Genomic DNA, 19,202 nt, shown 5'->3' with positions numbered 1-19,202 from the left:
ACTACAGTCCTAAATGTAATTCAAACGAAGGAAGAGGATAAACTAGCTAATACATTCCCCCTACTTCCATCTGGAGGTAAAATAGTACGCACTTTAAATGTTTTGCGTTCACAAAAAAGAAAAGAAACAGTCTTTTGTACTGGATTTAGAGGGAAAAAAAATTACTACTCAGTTGCTCACAAGTGCACACAGGAGGAAACATTTTACAGATGGAATCAGAATAGTAGTTAAATGAGCAACCACCACTAAGAAAACATTTGCTTTTTAAAGTATAGAAGATACTATGGAGAGAACAGTTGTCCCCTCCGCCCCCAAAAAAAGACAATCCAGAAGATAGGCAAAACCATATTTTTCTTGCTTTAATACATACACTAGCATATTGCTTTATATGATTTAAAATGTAAGGGTTGTTGTTAAGTAAACTCTTGTGGTGAGACAAAATAAAAGGACTAGAAGAACAGACTTTTCGCTTATAGTTAATGAGTCTTAAACGGCAATATTTTAACCATACTCCACTGTTTTCAAAGCTCTGTGTTCTAAACAGTGCCTGACTTTGTTTTACGACAGGCAGTTGCGGCAGCATCCGCTGCTTCAAGAGATTTCAGTGGAATAGGTGGGTTAGGCGAGTTGTTGGAAAGTTCTTCAGAAGCATCAAAGTTAAGCTCCAAAAGTGCTAAAGAATGGAGGAACCGAAGGAAGAAAAGAAGACAGAGGGAGCACCGTGAAGGAAACAATAAAGGAGAGAGAGACAGCTTTCCTAAATCCGAATCTGAAGACAGTGTCAAAAGAAGCAGCTTCCTTTTCTCCATGGATGGAAACAGACTGACCAGTGACAAGAAATTCTGCTCCCCTCATCAGGTATGATTTTCGACTAAGTGCTCTGGTTTCTTTGTCATTGCTATTGCTTTTTAGTTGTTGTATTTTGTTTTAGTACACTTTTGTGCTATCTGACTTCAGTGAGGGATGGGGAACTAACATTTAATATAGTTATTTAAATTCTTATCATAGTCTGTCTTCAAAGGGATTTTTATTAAACCGTTCATAAAATGTTCACCCTTTCAAGACTGATATATATAGATAGATATATTGATATCATATATATAATATATATATATTGATATAACCTATATATATCAACCCGTGTGTGTGTATATATACACATATATATGTATGTGTATATACACACACAACCTACGCTAACAGACTTTTCAGTGAGAGTTTGGGAATCTCTTGTTTACATTTTCCACTTTGAGACCCCAGATAAACTTGTTTTCTTTGATAATGAGTTTCTGCCTTTGGTATCCAAAGTTGTGATTGTAACACACACATAAATTTTGAAAAGAAATGTTCTTTGGGTTTTATCTTTATCCTTCGATATGAGAACTGGACTATGGTGAGTCTCTATTTTGCTTGCATAGGGTCATGCCATGGTACATTAGAATGAAATTTTGACCTAAATGTTCTTGAAGAGAATAGCATCAAAGGTAGTCTATTTTATGCTCTGATTTAATGCCAACTACCTAGCATAGTTTTAAGTAAAAGAGTAAAAATTAGTTTCAATTATTTGTTGTTTAGTAAGTTAATGTATTGTTTACATATGTCTCATGTAAAGATAATTAGTTTTAAAATCTGTGATAAGTACAATTATGGCTTTGAACACTATTTGGCACCATTAGAATTTCATGTGCTATGAATTGCAAATGCTTCTAATCATAACAATCTTGAATCAGAATTATGCCCTAAAAATAATGCTTCGAGAGATAATATATAAGATTAATTTAATCAAAAACTGCAAATCAACCAAGAGGTATGATATATTTTTCATAAAGAAAGAAATTTCTAAAAAAACAGAAGTAATAAACACAAAATTCAACATAGTATTTACTTTTGGTTGGGAGAAAAGGTAATATGCAAGTTCTCAGTGAATGTTTTATAATCTGTGTTTAATATGTAAACAAATATTTTTAAAGAAAAAAGGAGACTATATCAATAACTTAAAACTTGTATTCTCATATTAGAACAAAATGGACATGAATACACAAAGAGTTTTAAGATAAAAGCCATTTATTTAAGACAATATCAATATCAAGAAATTCAACTATTACTATCTTGTGTAATACAAATATAAAATATATTATCAAATCAGTATAACACATTTGGAATTAACTTGAAGCTCTGGAGGGCAACTTGGTTTCTCAGATCAGATGTTTTTTTCTTAAACAGTCACCCTTGATATTTTGGAATTCTTAAAACTATTAGGAGTTATTAGAATTAAGAGTATATGAGACTATAGCATAATAATGCTATAGTGAACACAAACTTTCGTGTTCATATCTCAACTCCAAACTAATTCTGTGACCTTGGTCAAGTCACTTGTCCTTTGTAAAATTTCTGTAAAATAAAGTAAGAATACCTACATTAAAGAGTTTTACGGGACTAAGCAATATATAGAAAATCTGTGTGATAAAGAATAAGTCTCTTATTAAGTTAAAATTAATGAATGAATTTCAAATGAGGGAAACAAAACTTTTGAGTAGTTTCAATTACTCACAAATGTATGTACGCAGTTTGATAGCAGTATTATTTCCTTTATTGTTTCATCATTTTGCTCAAATAAAAGTTTGCAGATTAGTTCATTCAGTCCAATCAACAAATATTCATTGATCACCAACTATGTGGCAAACATAATTCAAGATGCTGAAAATACCTCAAAGAACAAAAGAGACTCAATTCACTGACCTCATGGAAATTTATTCCCAAGGAGACAGACAATAAACAACATAAATAAGTTATAGACTGCGTTAGAAGGTAACAAATGTTAAGGAAAAAAAAGTAAGGAGGAAAAAAGGAACACGAGCCATAATTGGAAGTAAAATTTTAAATAGGGTGGTTTACAATGACCTCACTATTTAGACATTTTGGGAAAGATGTGGAGGAGGCAAAGGAAGAGGCTATCTTATGGAACAGCGTTCTAAGCTGATGATAGAGGAAGTGCAAAACCCTGACATGGTAGCACGCCTGGAGTGCTTTAGGAGCAACTGGTAGACTTGGTTTGCCAGAGCTGAGTAAACCCCAGACAGGCAAGAGCAGGGAGGTTAGCTGATGGCCAATGTTTTAATACTAAAAACAGAAACAGTACATACATATGGTAGATGTCGTTCATTTTATATTTGTAAATAGACAGAGACAGATGGATAGATAGGTAATTTCAAAAGTGAAAGAAATAATCTATTAGTTTTAAATTTGCATATCCTAGTAAAGACAGGCTAAAAGCATACTAACTAAACACAACTAACAAGCAGAAATATACCATAAACAGTTTACAGTTTCTGATTCTGTAAACAGAAAAGGAATCTGGTAGAAAGAGAATCAGTGAAGGTGGTGGGGACAGGAAACATAAGATAGACAATAAATACTGCTCAAATCAAATATATCTTCTGAAAATGTCAAAGCAGAGAGGCCATAAATTGTGGGTACCCTGTCTTCTATTCACATAAATTACAAATGTTATTTTGTTTGTTACATTATTTTATTTTTAAGCAGATTATGTACGTTAGTAGTACAAAATAAAGAAGTATTTAAAAGTATAAAATGAAACCTCAAAATGCTAAGTACTTCCAACAAATATTCACTTTCCTTATTCCTACTAGAACATCTTAAAATTCCCGGCATCTTTTTCCATCTTGACTTTTCCCAACCCACTTTGAATCCAAAGCCTACCTGCATGATTGTGTCTTACAGACCTAATTTCTTCTATTTTCCCTTTTGTTACTGAAAATTAAGAAACAGTCTACATTTATCTTCTGGGAACAAGATGAAAAAGATACCTGGGAAATATGTTTTGACATGCCTGAGGCAAACAAAGATGGCCTTTCACTCCTTAAAACACTAAAGCTGGTTTTCCCTACAGAAAATGTTGACACATCTGTGGGTATTCCCTCCACTCTGCTGCATCTTCCAGTGTGTTATTTTTGGTTTATTTTCTCTGAATGCTATTTCTGTTATCTTCTTTTTCCGTCTCTGTTGCCTTGAAAGCTGCGCTCACACCCATTATTATACATTCCAAAGAGTGAATAGAAGTTTCGAATAAACTCAGAGATCTGGAACGCCTTTGAAAATACCTGACATAAAAATATCCAAATTAAAGGCATGTCCCAGATACATACTGGATGCACACACATACCACATACTCCCAACCAATATTGTGTAGACCGATTTTCAGTTTTCAGAGACAGTTTCAGAACATAGGTGTATTGAGGTGATTACCAGCCATCCTAGGGATTAATGTAAGACCAAGTTAGTATTTCTCTGAGTGTAGGATGAGGTCCACCCTGTATTAGAATCACCTGGAATGTGTCAAGAAAATTCAGATTCCAGAGTCCTATCTGCTACTTGCTGAATCCATATTCCAAAAATCTGAGACCTAAAAATATATATTTTTAACTCTCAGAGTGATTCACATACACTCAAATGTTTCAAAACACTAGTTCTGGGCTGGGCGTGGTGGCTCATGCCTCTAATCCCAGGGCTTTGGGAGGCCAGGGCGGGCAGATCACCTGAGGTCGGGGGTTCGAGGCCAACTTGACCATCATGGTGAAACCCTGTCTCTACTAAAAATACAAACATTAGCCAGGTGTGGTGGCAGGCACCTCTAGTCCCAACAACTCAGGAGGGTAAGGCAGGAGAATAACTTGAACCTGAGAGGTGGAGATTGCAGTGAGCCGAGATTGCACCACTGCACTTCTGCCTGGGCGACAGAGTGAGACTCTGCCTCAAAGCAATGACAACAACAACAATAAAAACACGAGTTCTGGATATAACTATTATTATATTGATCATTTAAATAGAGTCTGAGGAAATGAAAAGCATTAGCATTCTTTATTAATAGGGGATGAATTGATGTCTTCACATGATCTAATCTCTTGACCACTTTGCTGTAAAATCACTCTACTGTCTGCCCTTCGGTAGACAAACCTGCTACAGGAATTGAGTATCACATAGACACACCCTCCAATGGATAAGCTGGACAGCCAACAGTTCCTGTGGAGAATCTAACCAAATCCAAAGGAACAGAGCACTTTTTAGTGAATAATATCCTTCCAAAATATCACTGAGACAGAGGACTACAAAGATTATTCTGGTGCTTTGCAGTCTGGGAAAAGCCATAAAAAATAAAGCTAAAAATGGGGCCTATGAAAATCAGCATGACCTAATTAGGCAGAGGAACCAAAAATAAGTTTGACAGAGTCTGTCTTTTCTGTGTTTTCCACTAAAATCATTTTATTTGGTTTTACACTAAAACTTAGAAGAAAGCGAAGATCCAGGAATGTGTGCTGCTGACATATGTATATGTATATGTATGTATGTATATTACCCTGGGTGTGAAGAGAAGTAGGGAAGGGAATGAGAGAGCGAGGAGGAATGCCATTGTTCATGACGAGGGGAGAAAACAAATATTCTGCAGACTGAATAGAGATTTTTTGAAAACTATCTGCAAGACTAGTATACACACAGCATTATTTGGGGTTGCTAGTTTAAAATCCTTTCAAAATGTGCAAGAGGGAACTTCAAGCTAAATCCTCATTTTCTGGTACTAGGAAACAGTTCGCTTAACTTACTTGGGAATAGCTCTAATAAAAAACGTTTTGAATTGTCTCTTTCTTTTCAATACAGTTAAAGTAATATCAGAAGTATATGCTGTTTTTTACACCACCAGCTGGTGAAGTCATGTTATATGTCTTGCTTTTATAAGCCAGTGTTATATTTTACACAAGAAGTGTAATTTATGTAGCAGTTTAGGAATCCTCTCTGTTGTGTTTGCTATGACATGTAGTCTCTCAAATAAGGTGAATCATTGGTTGCCATTTGGGAAACTGTTAGCAAATTTGGAAGACAACATCGTAGGTAAGTTTTGTGACTTCTATTCCCATGTGAGTAGAGACAAACCATTTCAGACAAAGAGTAAACTAATTTTCTTTCAGAATTCAAAAGAAGGGAATGGAAAAATAGTAGTTTTTTTTTTTTTTTTTTTTTAAATTATCCTGAAGTGAAATACTGGCTACAATGCAACATTTGAAATAAATATTTTAAATTTGAGCCAACTTTCTCACTTGAGCCAAAACTTATTCTCCAGGTTGCATGCCCTTCAGATTACAGCATTAAGAAGTAGAAGCTACTTATTATTTGTTTAACCACCACTCCCATCAAAAGTAATTATTTAGCCTTTTCAGCATCTGGTCCCTAACCTATAGCATTATGATAACCCAATCCACCTGAAGTGAAGACTAAATGAAGTGGTTGCATACTTAGTAAATTGCAAATCAGTATTGTTAGTCAGAAAAACACTCTTCTACTTAAATTTGCTTTAATAAAAGTATTAAAATATATGTGTCCTCTATAAATTTGATAATCCGTGTTTAAGAGCAAGACTATACTAACTCCAAAGAAAATAGATCTTTTAATATTAATACTTTTATTTTTATCAAATAATTCTGTTCTCCCCCCACCCCCATCCCATTCCTTTTTGCTTTCTCCGCAGTCTCTGTTGAGTATCCGTGGCTCCCTGTTTTCCCCAAGACGCAATAGCAAAACAAGCATTTTCAGTTTCAGAGGTCGGACAAAGGATGTTGGATCTGAAAATGACTTTGCTGATGACGAACACAGCACATTTGAAGACAGCGAAAGCAGGAGAGACTCACTGTTTGTGCCGCACAGACATGGAGAGCGACGCAACAGTAACGTTAGTCAGGCCAGTATGTCATCCAGGATGGTGCCAGGGCTTCCAGCAAATGGGAAGATGCACAGCACTGTGGATTGCAATGGTGTGGTTTCCTTGGTGGGTGGACCTTCAGCTCTAACGTCACCTACTGGACAACTTCTCCCAGAGGTGATAATAGATGACCTAGCTGCCACTGACATTATTCACCAATTTGCAATAATCAAAGCCTGGACAGTTTAGGCTGTTATACCGTCCTGCTTCCTCAAAATGAAAAGTTGGTAAAAATAATACGATTAATCAAAGGGAAAACAATAGAATATTGAGAATCTACTGAATTGTACGGGAGCATTAGTTTTTGTTGTATGGGAATTAATTGTAAGGGACCATGGCTTTAGGTTAAAAGGGCCCAGTTTTTAGAGTCTGCTATGAAACACATATCTGCAAATTTGGTAGACCTACCAAGACAAATAATGGACATTTTCACCATCAAATCTGTAAGATGCATAATCACCAAGAATTGTAACATTATCTATTCATATTATGGAAAATTCATATTCTTAAAATTAAATATAACCAATTTGTTGATAATGGGCAGTTTCATACAACTGTCAATATTTACAGTGCTATTTTAAAATGACTCTAAAATGTGTTGTTTTTTAATAGGAAGAGATATAGAAATAATTAAAGAAATTTCAGGAAAGCACACACATTTCATTGTACATCTGTGTTTGTGCACGGAAAAAATTGGCCCACATATGTCGATATAGTCAAGATAGCCTCAAAGAAAATAATTCAGCCTTGAGACTATATAATCATAGTATTTATTGGGGGAGGATTGATCTGATTATTAATCATTGATAGAAGATAAAAATAATTTTCACCTAAATGAAATAAAATAATAAATGACTTTAGCATGTTTACAACAAATTTCCTTGAAAATAGTGACAGGTTAATTAAAATATTTCTGTAATATAATTGTGTTATACAACTGCATCCACTGGTGAATTCCTCTTAAATAGTACTACCTGTGATAACTTTAAAAAAAAAAAAAAAAAACTGTTTATAACTTAACAATAATTCAATATTTTATTCCTTGAAAATTCTTAACTGGAAAAATTGCATGTCGCATGATTTACCAAAGAAATGCTATGTGGTGTTGTATTACTTATTGGAAAGAGTGGTTTGAGCCATCAGTATTTGGTTTGCAGGGCACCACCACTGAAACGGAAGTCAGAAAGAGAAGGTTAAGTTCTTACCAGATTTCAATGGAGATGCTGGAGGATTCCTCTGGAAGGCAAAGAGCCATGAGCATAGCCAGCATTCTGACCAACACAATGGAAGGTAAGAAGCAGGTCATGGAACAGTAAACTTTCTGTGATTATGTGCTTTGTGAACTATTCCTTCTTTTCATAGAGTTACTGAAGTTTGTTACCCAGATCAAAACTATATACTAGACCTAAGAATGTGATATATGGAGTATATTATCACATTGATTACAAAAACTAATATTGGCCTTATTTCTTTTTGAGTTGGGTCCTTACCTTGCTTGCAGAGTGATATTTCACCACTTGATATTATATTAATGAGGATTTCTTCTTATGTTATGTTACTCATATGCAAATAGAGTATACTTTTCCCCCTTTCTAAGTCTTGGTATATAGAAGCATAAGGAAACACTTCTTTCAGGCTTTAGTCTGTTCTTCAGGCATGGAGGTGTTGATAGGGTTGTGGGAGCGCTTGAATGAGTTGGACAAATCAAAACCTGTCCTCCACTCCAAGAGAGGTCCTACAAAAGGGTCTCTCTTCCATCTTCTACATACACAACAACCATTACATTCCTCCAAAGGACCATGGACAGATATGTTCACTGATTTTGACATACAGGAATGGGCAGCAACTACTTATACACTAAACTTGTTCATACTTCACACAGTCCTCACTCCGTGAAGTCTGGAGAGAGAATATATTAGTACTGCCCTTTTTAGATCAATTGTATGTCAATTCTAACATATGTTCTTTAAAAAACATCAATTACATTTTGTATCATGTCTTATACAATCACATAATAATTATTTTGTAATAGGCTTCATCCATTAAAATTTCAAGTAATATTTTAAATACATGATGCTAAAATTCTAAAAGATATGCACAAGCCACAAAAGTAGATTTGAGTCTGAATGTATACTAAAAAGAAGGGCATACTACATTCGCATTGTGTGCAAGATTAATGTTGATATGGAAACTATGAGAGGAGAGAATAGTTCATAAATGTTATCACATACATAAGGGATCACAACTTTAGACAATGTTTTTAAAAAGGTACTTTCAGAAGAAACCATAATTATTTAAAATTTTAATAGTTGTGTAATGCTTATTTAAAATTCTGTTTTGACAAAGAGAACACAGCAATTTAATCAATCATAACCTAGTGATTTTAAAGCAAAATATTAAATTCAAAGTGCTTATTTTCTGTATTTAAAAGAAAAAGTCAATCTATATGACATTTTAATTAGTATTTTCTGAAAATATTTAATGGGATTGTCTTCTTAAGTTTCTTAAGTAATATGAATTTCTATTTTCAAATATAAGAATCAATTTTGTTAAATGATGTAAAATCTACTGGCAATAATAACTCATTTTTGTTGTTATTTACTACTCTTCCTCTTTATTGTCCCTCCAGAACTTGAAGAATCTAGACAGAAATGTCCACCATGCTGGTATAGATTTGCCAATGTGTTCTTGATCTGGGACTGCTGTGATGCATGGTTAAAAGTAAAACATCTTGTGAATTTAATTGTTATGGATCCATTTGTTGATCTTGCCATCACTATTTGCATAGTCTTAAATACCCTCTTTATGGCCATGGAGCACTACCCTATGACCGAGCAATTCAGTAGTGTATTGACTGTAGGAAACCTGGTAAGTACATTTAAGTTTTTAAAGTACTTAATTACTTTGGCAGAGGTGGGAGACATAGACCAAAGGGAAAGATCTATTTGTGCTGTGCTGAACCCAAAAATTGTATCCTCTTTCCTCATAGAAAGAAGTATCTAAGGAATATTACAGGGAATCTCAGCAATAGAGCCTAAAACTCAACTGGTATGAATGCTGATTGTTTAGGCCAATGTCTGTGCTGATTGATCGTGGTGTCTTACCAGTTGTAAACGTCTCAGAATCTTTACAGTTGTTCTTGCTGGAAATGTGGGTCCAGGTAAACCAGGAGATCTAATCCTGGCTCCACAAACATGTGGTTTTAACCCACACAGCCTCTAAAAACATCATGTCCATTGAAGGGATGACCCAAAGATTGATGTAAATTTAAAAAAAGAACATCATTGTTTCAAGTTAACTACCTAATAAAAAGCTTCAGTGATATTCATACAAGAAAATAAATAGTTGCTAAATGTGCATTTGTGATTTAGCCATACCTCTGGTTCAAATTACTGAGCATGCATCTGTGTCTGTGTGTGCTGATCAAAATGGGAGGACAAGTAAAAAAAGGGTTTACATATATTATTAATCAAGACCTTGCCCTGTACTAACTCAAACAAACTTGGGGCAAGGGGTAGTGGGAAAACTGGAATGGAGGGAAAAGGTAGACTAACAAACTAAATAAAGGGCGGTATTGCAGTCTGATTTCAGGAACAGTTTTCATCAAGGGCTTAGATATGGCCTGCAAGTTCACTGCATCATTTGTCTTTAGGTCAGCAAATGTTCAGTAAGAGCTCACTGATTTTACGTCTTACAACCTCTACACTGGAAAAAGCCTGAATCTCCTTTTGAGTCTCATTCCAAAGACTCCTGATAGAACTTCGGCATAATTTGGGTCAGATGCTCACCTCTGATTTAATCGGCCTTGGCAGGGGGTGGAATCGTGTGAAAACATGGCAGTCCTGAGGAATCATGGGTGGAGGAGCAATTGCCAACAGAAGGGGGAAAGGAAATGCTGGTGGACAACTGGATAAATGTGTGCCCTAATAAGTGACCTCAAATTCTCTGCATTATTTGACTCAGTAACACACTCACATATTCTTAAGATTTTCTTCATCTTTGGCAAAGGCCGTGTCCCATTTTTCTGTTGTCTCTCTCCGTGTTTACATGGGAGTCACTCAATGAATAACCCACTGGTTGATACCTAGCCAAAAAGGCTGCTACAGGTAGCATGATTTTGCAAAAGAACACAGGCTTTGCAGTGGAGTGGAATTGAGTTTGACCTTAGTTGCCAGTGCTTACTAGTGATATGGCCTCTGGACAAGTCTGATAAACAATCTGAGTCTTTGTTTTCTACTATTGAAATGAGTGTAGTAAAACCCTTCGTGCGGAGTTGTTGTGAAGGTCACATGAGGTAATGTGAAAGCACCTAGACTGTGCCTGGCATCTAGCATGTGCTCAATAAACAGTTTCCTTCCTCATATATATGCTATTACCCTTTCAGACCTTTCTTTGAGATAATGATGGAAAATATTTCTGGTGTAGTTCTTGTATTTTTCCCAGGATACTGGACAGTTAGGGAAGTTGAACAGGTGAAGGAAGATTTTGGAAACTTGCCAGAGTGAAACAGTAAATATAGAATTCCAATGTTGGAGCAGTTGAGTATGGAAACACAGGATAAGAGAGGCTGGATTATAAGATGATTGAATGAAAAAGCACAAGACAAAAGCATCAAATCTAGGTCCTAGTCAAAGTGGTCATGGTAAATATCTGTGTGGTTTTGAAAAGTCACTTAGATCCTTGAATCTATTTTCTCAACACACATATAAACAATGAGTGTGTTGGACTAAATGACTTTTTATGTATGTTCCAGTTCTACAATTCTATTACTTGATGGGTAGTAACTGAAATAATGAGGTGGGAAAGTGGAATGGGAGACTGATGCCTGGTAGATTGTTGGTGATAGAACCATCTATAAGTTCAGTGTAGTGTTGGGGAAACAAAACTTGTCAAGATAGAGAGCATAAATTACAGGGAACAGACCTGAGTTATTTATTTCTAACCATAACAAGAGGAGAATATGTAAAGTGACTGACTCTATTGGTTGATACCTCCTTACTATGATTAACATATCAATAATGCATTGCATAATTTACAAAGCATTTGTTCATAGAATATCTTATTTCCTACCCATAACAACCTTTATCATAAATATTTATACATATGAAAGTAATGCATATATTTAATATATAGGCAGAGAGAGAGCATGTGAGAGAGAAAGAAAGAATTTCTATCATGGGTGCTTAGCTGACTTAAGACTATATTATAGATCATAGATGATTACACAGCTTGTTTTGTGGAGAGTTTATAATTTGCTCATTAACATAAATTTAGAGTATCTATGGATTAGTTTATTACTGCTCAAATTATTGCATACTGCCTTATATTATACATGAGGACATTGAATTGTGGAATTTTCCATCTTAACTTAGATCAACATACCCCATTATGTATTGTTTCTGCAGTACATAAAAATTACATCGCTTCCTTCTTGATGAGATTAATCAAATTTGAATATCAAGAGACCTTGAATCTCAATTAAGTTTTGCTAAGGTGCTCTGTATTTTTGTGGAGTATTTTTTTGTTTGTTTTTTAATCATTATAAAATGCTTGCAACCATCATAGGGATTCAATAAGCAAAAAATAGCCTATCAATCGTAGTAGGTTAGACAACATCTTCATCATAACAAACATTTCCAACCTACCTGACAATGCTGGAACTAGATTAAAATGGACCAAAAACAATCCCATTGATTTTTAGAGCCTTAACTGAAAACATTTACAGAGATATAGTTGTCATTTTGGATTACTAGTTGTAATAAAAATATTATTTTTAATGAAAAGTTTTATGGTGGGATTACATTTTTAGATAAGCGTAAATTTAGGGTATATGTTTTTAAAGGCATGAGATCTAGTCATTTTAGAAGAGCTGAAAATACCACCTTATGATTTTCTATAGAAAGAGATGTTTGTAGATTATTTACCTGGATGGTTCTAGCTCACTTTAAATAATATATTTCTATCATCAGAGTGCCTATTTCAAATAATAACTGCTTCTAAAAGTTTTATACAAGAAATAAAATTTATATAGTTAGAACTTACTTTGTACTTACCAGGCAAAATCACTATTTGAAAAAAAAGAATCTTTCATGTGTTATTCTATAAAATGAAAAATACATTTTTCAATGGGCAATTCACCATATACCTGGACTTTCATGTACTAGGCTTGCTTAAAATACATTTAATTTCTATTTGAGTGAATGGATGACTACCCTCAGGCTGTTTTTTTTCTGTGATGGGTATTTTTCATCTGTGATTGGAAACAATGAAGTGTTAGCTGAATTTATACATTTGTAAGGGTGGATCAATATTTCTTTTAAGTAATACGATGTTTTAGGAAACCAAATAATTGTTATACTGTTATTTTGACAGAATTCCTTCAAGATAAAGGCTGATTTATCTTGGTAAATGCTAAGCTTGACTTTACAGTCATAAATCGCAATTTTTAACTATAGTGAATTAAGAGAATTGCTTTGAAAGATTTTCTGCAAGAGTGATTTCACAATTCATCATGTCCTGTGTCTCTCAGCCTATCATTTTGAGTTAAAAAATAAATGCTGTGTTTGTTTCATTGTTTTTCTTTCTATTGTCAAATACACATTTATCTAGCCACTCAAGTGATTTATTAATCTTATTTGCATGTATATGCATACTGAATATTTTCTCCTGCTAGTTTCAATTAAATCTGCAGTTTGTTACTCTACTAATCCATTAACCTTAATTCTGAGGCATGCATCCAGAGATCGTTATTATAAACCATTAACGGCAAACTTACTCTTGTTTCAGGAATGTTTGTAAAATTATAGAAATAAGATAGTATCCCTTAAAAAACACAAAATCAAAAACAAAATATGGTTTTTATGAAATCAATTATTAATAACTTTCAATACTACCTAGAAATGAATTTGGTTGTGATTGTGTTAGAAATGTAGTGTACCAACAAGGGCAATAATTCAGGAGCTATTATTCAATACCAGATTTAAAATGTAGACCACGAAATGTTTTAAAATTAGTGTTTTTCTTGGAAATCCAGCAGATTCATTAAATAATATCACTCTGCTTAATAAAATACTCTCCTAGAGGGGGGAAAAAAATGCTAGACATGGCTGGATGTGGTGGCTCATGCCTGTAATCCCAGTACTTTGGGAGGCTGAGGCGGGCAGATCACTTGAGGTCAGGAGTTCCAGACTGGCCTGGCCAACATGATGTGAAACCCTGTCTCTACTGAAATTACAAAAATTAGCTGGGCATGGTGGCCCACACCTGTAATCCCAGCTACTTGGGAGGCTGAGGCAGGAGAATCACTTGAACCTGGGAGGCAGAGGTTGCAGTGAGCCGAGATCATGCCACTGTACTCCAACCTGGGCAACAGAGGGAGACAATGTCTAAAAAATAAATAAATAAAAGTGAAAATGAAAACAAACAAACAAAAAGCTAGACTTGAGTTGATTTGTCACATTTTCTCACTTTAAATTTTAGATATTTTTATTCCTGACTATTAATGTTCTTCTTTATAAATTCACGTAGCATCAGTATTTTTCAGTGCTCTTGAAGTAGTGCTGATCTCTATTTTTAGGTCTTCACTGGGATTTTCACAGCAGAAATGGTTCTCAAGATCATTGCCATGGATCCTTATTACTATTTCCAAGAGGGCTGGAATATCTTTGATGGAATTATTGTCAGCCTGAGTTTAATGGAGCTTGGTCTATCAAATGTGGAGGGATTGTCTGTACTGCGATCATTCAGACTGGTATCTATTTATATATATTCCTGTCGTTCATTGGCACATTTATTTTAAAATTGAATCAATGTATATTTATATAATTATTAATTTTAATTTTAATTTTACATCAATATATGACATTCTAAAAAACATATAAACATCCTCTTTAAGTATATACAGTTTCTAAGATTGATGAAAGCGTTTGAAATACTTTATAATGATTAGGTATGTAGGGCACATTTGAAAATCTACATGTACTTTCTAAAACTGTGTTTTAAGTTTATGAAGTTTTTTTGGCCTTACAGTCTGTAAAGACATGCAAATAAGAATTTTAAGTCCCAATTAATTTTAGCTTTTTATTAACCCTACTTCTAGGAATGCGGACTGTTTTAAAGCAACATGAGGGGAAATATTTGATGTTATTAATATCTTAAATAATTGTATAACAAACTTTTTAAATTATAGCACAATTTTATTGAGAAATATATACAATTTTTATTGAACATTAAGCAAAATGTATATTTCTTCAAATTTTTTCTGTACATTTGTATCATATTATTTAGTTTATTTTACTTTTATTTTATATTGGCCCATAAAAATATATGATTTATACTTTTAATATTTCTTTTTACTCTCTAAAATAGAACCTGAAGATAACATTAGTTTGCTAATTTAAAAATGTCTCTAATCAAAATACCAACTTGTTTACATGGGCATATCTTTTGATGAATCAGAAATGTTTTATTTATTATTTCTGAAATGTTTTATTATTTTTATTTTTGCCCTTAAATGATATTATGACCTGATTTACAATTCTAATATTGTTAACACTGTTTTTTCTGGATTTGAAATTGAATTAGTTCAGCATAGTTTGAGTTTTTACATCTACCACATGTGGTTCTATGATACCACATACTAATAAAATAATGTATAAAATTATATTATGATTACTACTAAGAGCATCTTTTCACTTGATTACAGCTTAGAGTTTTCAAGTTGGCAAAATCCTGGCCCACACTAAATATGCTGATTAAGATCATTGGCAATTCTGTGGGGGCTCTAGGAAACCTCACCTTGGTATTGGCCATCATCGTCTTCATTTTTGCTGTGGTCGGCATGCAGCTCTTTGGTAAGAGCTACAAAGAATGTGTCTGCAAGATCAATGATGACTGTACACTCCCACGGTGGCACATGAACGACTTCTTCCACTCCTTCCTGATTGTGTTCCGCGTGCTGTGTGGAGAGTGGATAGAGACCATGTGGGACTGTATGGAGGTTGCTGGCCAAACCATGTGCCTTATTGTTTTCATGTTGGTCATGGTCATTGGAAACCTTGTGGTACGTATGTATTACAAATGCTCATAAATTAGAACAAGAGCAGACAGTAGCTGGGAAGGTGGCCAGATGTGGTAAACATATCTCTGGTTTATAGTAAGTGGCCTAGACTAAAATCCCCCTATTAGTACTCTGAGAATGAGCAAGTTATTTAACTTCTCCTGGACTCTGGTTTCCCATTTTTTATGACATTGGAATAACAAAACTGAAATCATATCTTTGATGTAAAGATTAAATCAGGGGTATTTATGAATGCCTGAGGGGCATAAATATTAGATTTTCCTTTCTTCTTCTAAGAAAGTAAATTTTTATCACTAAGACAAATTGTGTCCTAATATTGTTTTGATAAGAAAATGACCTCTACTAAATCTAAAAAGACAACTATCTATTCTATAATCAAATTGCTCTTTGCATGTTCATAGTTCATGTAGTTGGCTTACTCAGAGATATAGGTCATATACTACCAAATTTTGAAGACACATTTCAGTGAAGTAGACCATTATATTTTAGCTATGCATTATAATTATCCAAGTAACTTGGAGGAGGACAAAATGTTTTCTTCCCTGAATTTGCATTACTAAAGGAAAACCAATTATTACAGTTTAATTTATTCATATGTATGGACATTGTCCAGACTCAAAGGGCTTACTTTTAAAGTGACTTAAAATCACTAATATAAAAACATAGTTTATATAGTTAGATGTTTAATGCTTAAATGTCTCAATCATGAGTGGGCAAAGCATTTCTTTATGCCATCACATTGGGCCTTTCCTTTGAGGGATACATTTCAGATAAACTTGTTCAAAAGAATGCTACTGGGATACCTACAAACACGCAATTTTTTCTCCAGAATAGTAAATTAGGGAGCTCTAGATTCTGAAAAAAATCTGATATAGAAATAGGGAAATAAACTGGGGCTTTTGCCTTGCATGTCTTCCTATAGTGTAACATATTCTGAAACTCAATAACTAACTCCATTTCAGGCTAAAAATATTGTTATACATTTTCTTTTACATCAGAAATAATGAATTATTCCTGCATTAACCATAACTTACCAGTTGGCTGGGTAGCTTTGTCATGTATCCTATGATATTCTGAGAGTTAAAATTGCCTCATACTTTCTACACACACACACACAAAGAAAGAAAAAGAAAAGTAACTTATGAGTTTAGCCTAAACCCTGGTATACTTTTAGATTTCTCTCCATCTGTTGAGCTATTTGAACACATAAATTTCAAAGTGTATTTGATGGGAAACATGTTAAATCGTATATAATTTGCACTTAGAAATTTCTGCTGTTATAAAAGTTTGTGGCCATTGGGCCAAAGGAATTTGTATTTCAAGTGCATCATTTGGTACATATCATCAGGCTATTAAATAAATGAGTTCATTCTTTATATACATGAAGCTAGAAATTCCCTAGGAAAAAAAAATGGTAAGATGAAGTAAGATAAAATGTTTAAGATAAAGTATCTTTTTTTCTCTCTCTCATTGGCAAAAACCTTGAGGGCGAGATTTTGTCTTTCCGCTGGCAAATCTACTGAGTAGATACCATTTAAAATCTTAGAAGCTCTGCTCTCCTATTGTCCCTCCCAATAGGAAAAAAGAAGAGGTGCTTGTTTTATCATTTTGCCCTTAGAGCAGGATATCAGGTCCTTTAAAGAGTGTGTGACTTAGATATGGCATCTGAAATATAGTAAGCATTCAATAAACGTTTGCTGAAATAATTTTAGCAAAGATCTGAGTTCCCTTTTTAGGCTGTTATTTAAATACATATTTCAATATTAAAATAGATTTTTTCTTTTTTTCTTTTAGGTTCTGAACCTCTTTCTGGCCTTATTGTTGAGTTCATTTAGCTCAGACAACCTTGCTGCTACTGATGATGACAATGAAATGAATAATCTGCAGATTGCAGTAGGAAGAATGCAAAAGGGAATCGATTACGTGAAAAATAAGATACGGGAGTGTTTCCGAAAAGCCTTTTTTAGAAAGCCAAAAGTTACAGAAATCCATGAAGGCAATAAGATAGACAGCTGTATGTCCAATAATACTGGAATTGAAATAAGCAAAGAGCTTAATTATCTTAGAGATGGGAATGGAACCACCAGTGGTGTAGGTACCGGAAGCAGTGTTGAAAAATACATAATCGATGAAAATGATTATATGTCATTCATAAACAACCCCAGCCTCACTGTAACAGTGCCAATTGCTGTTGGAGAGTCTGACTTTGAAAACTTAAATACTGAAGAGTTCAGCAGTGAGTCAGAACTAGAAGAAAGCAAAGAGGTAAGAATGCTTTTAAATTTTTTGTTGCATTTCCTATGATAACCATGTACTACAGTTATTTACTATTTTCATTGTACTTATATGCATTATTAAAAAGTAATATTGAAAGTCATATATATATATAGTGATGTTGGAAAATCACAAGATACTCTTTATGGGGAAATACATTTCTAAAAATTCCAACTTTTCACAAGAAATTAAACCATTCTGAGTATTTAGTATATTCATTTTCTTGATCGTTTGAAAATGTGGTTTAAAAATGTGGCCTTTTAGGCTGGGCATGGTGGCTCATGCCTGTGATCCCAGCATTTTGGGAGGCCAACAAAGCTGATCATTTGAGTCCAGGAGTTCAAGACCAGCCTGGACAAGATGGCGAAATCTCCTCTCTACAAAAAAATATGAAAATTCACTGGGCATGGTGGCACATGCCTGTAGTCCCAGCTATAAAGGAGGCTGAGGTGGAAGGATTGCTTCAGCCCAGAAAGTAGAGGCTGCAGCGAGCCATGATCACATTACCCTACTCAACCCTGAGTGACAAAGCAAGACCCTATCTCAAAAAAAAAAAAGTAGCCTTCCAAAAAAGAGATGTTATTTAATACATTACACTCTCAACTACATTATGTTCTTTAAAAAATAAATGAACTTATTTTCTTGATCTCCTTACTCTCTATATTAGGTTTTGCTTATTTTTATGTGAAAATTTATGTACTTTTGTTAACCTCTGAAAGTCTTACTCACTATGATAGTGTTTCATTTATGAAAGTGTTATACACATTAGGAAAGTGCAAGTAGGACTGATTATATTTTGCCCAGTCAAGGATGAGCAAATCTATAGTCTTCCAGAGTAACTTGAAAGTATTAAGAACTACTTTAAAAAGCTTCACCTGAGGGCTATAGTTATTTTGTAGATTAATTAACCTGCTCTTACTGTTGTATTACTAGGAAAGAGAAAAAAGAAGGAAGGAAGGAGAGGAGGGAGGGAGGAAAGAAGGAAGGAAGAAGAGGGAAAGAAAGAAGGAAAGAAAGGAAGGAGGGAGGAAGGAGAAAGAAAGAAAGAAAGAAAGAAAGAAAGAAAGAAAGAAAGAAAGA

The 19,202-nt window shown here is 34.2% G+C and overlaps 1 protein-coding gene across 1 annotated transcript in view; it reads left to right on the top strand.

Moving 5' to 3' along the window:
- Positions 1-19,202, top strand: part of SCN3A (sodium voltage-gated channel alpha subunit 3) — a 112,821-nt gene that overhangs the window by 54,597 nt on the left and 39,022 nt on the right. The window contains exons 12-18 of the mRNA XM_023188159.2: positions 568-858; positions 6,539-6,886; positions 7,927-8,059; positions 9,399-9,637; positions 14,346-14,519; positions 15,474-15,830; positions 17,643-18,113. Of these exons, the coding sequence (XP_023043927.1) occupies positions 568-858; positions 6,539-6,886; positions 7,927-8,059; positions 9,399-9,637; positions 14,346-14,519; positions 15,474-15,830; positions 17,643-18,113 (2,013 nt within the window). The remainder of the gene's footprint in view (positions 1-567; positions 859-6,538; positions 6,887-7,926; positions 8,060-9,398; positions 9,638-14,345; positions 14,520-15,473; positions 15,831-17,642; positions 18,114-19,202) is intronic.

Source organism: Piliocolobus tephrosceles, chromosome 11 (genome assembly GCF_002776525.5).
Source record: "Piliocolobus tephrosceles isolate RC106 chromosome 11, ASM277652v3, whole genome shotgun sequence".
In the NCBI taxonomy this organism is placed as follows: Eukaryota; Metazoa; Chordata; class Mammalia; order Primates; family Cercopithecidae; genus Piliocolobus; species Piliocolobus tephrosceles.
This window is presented reverse-complemented; position numbering and strand designations above follow the sequence as displayed.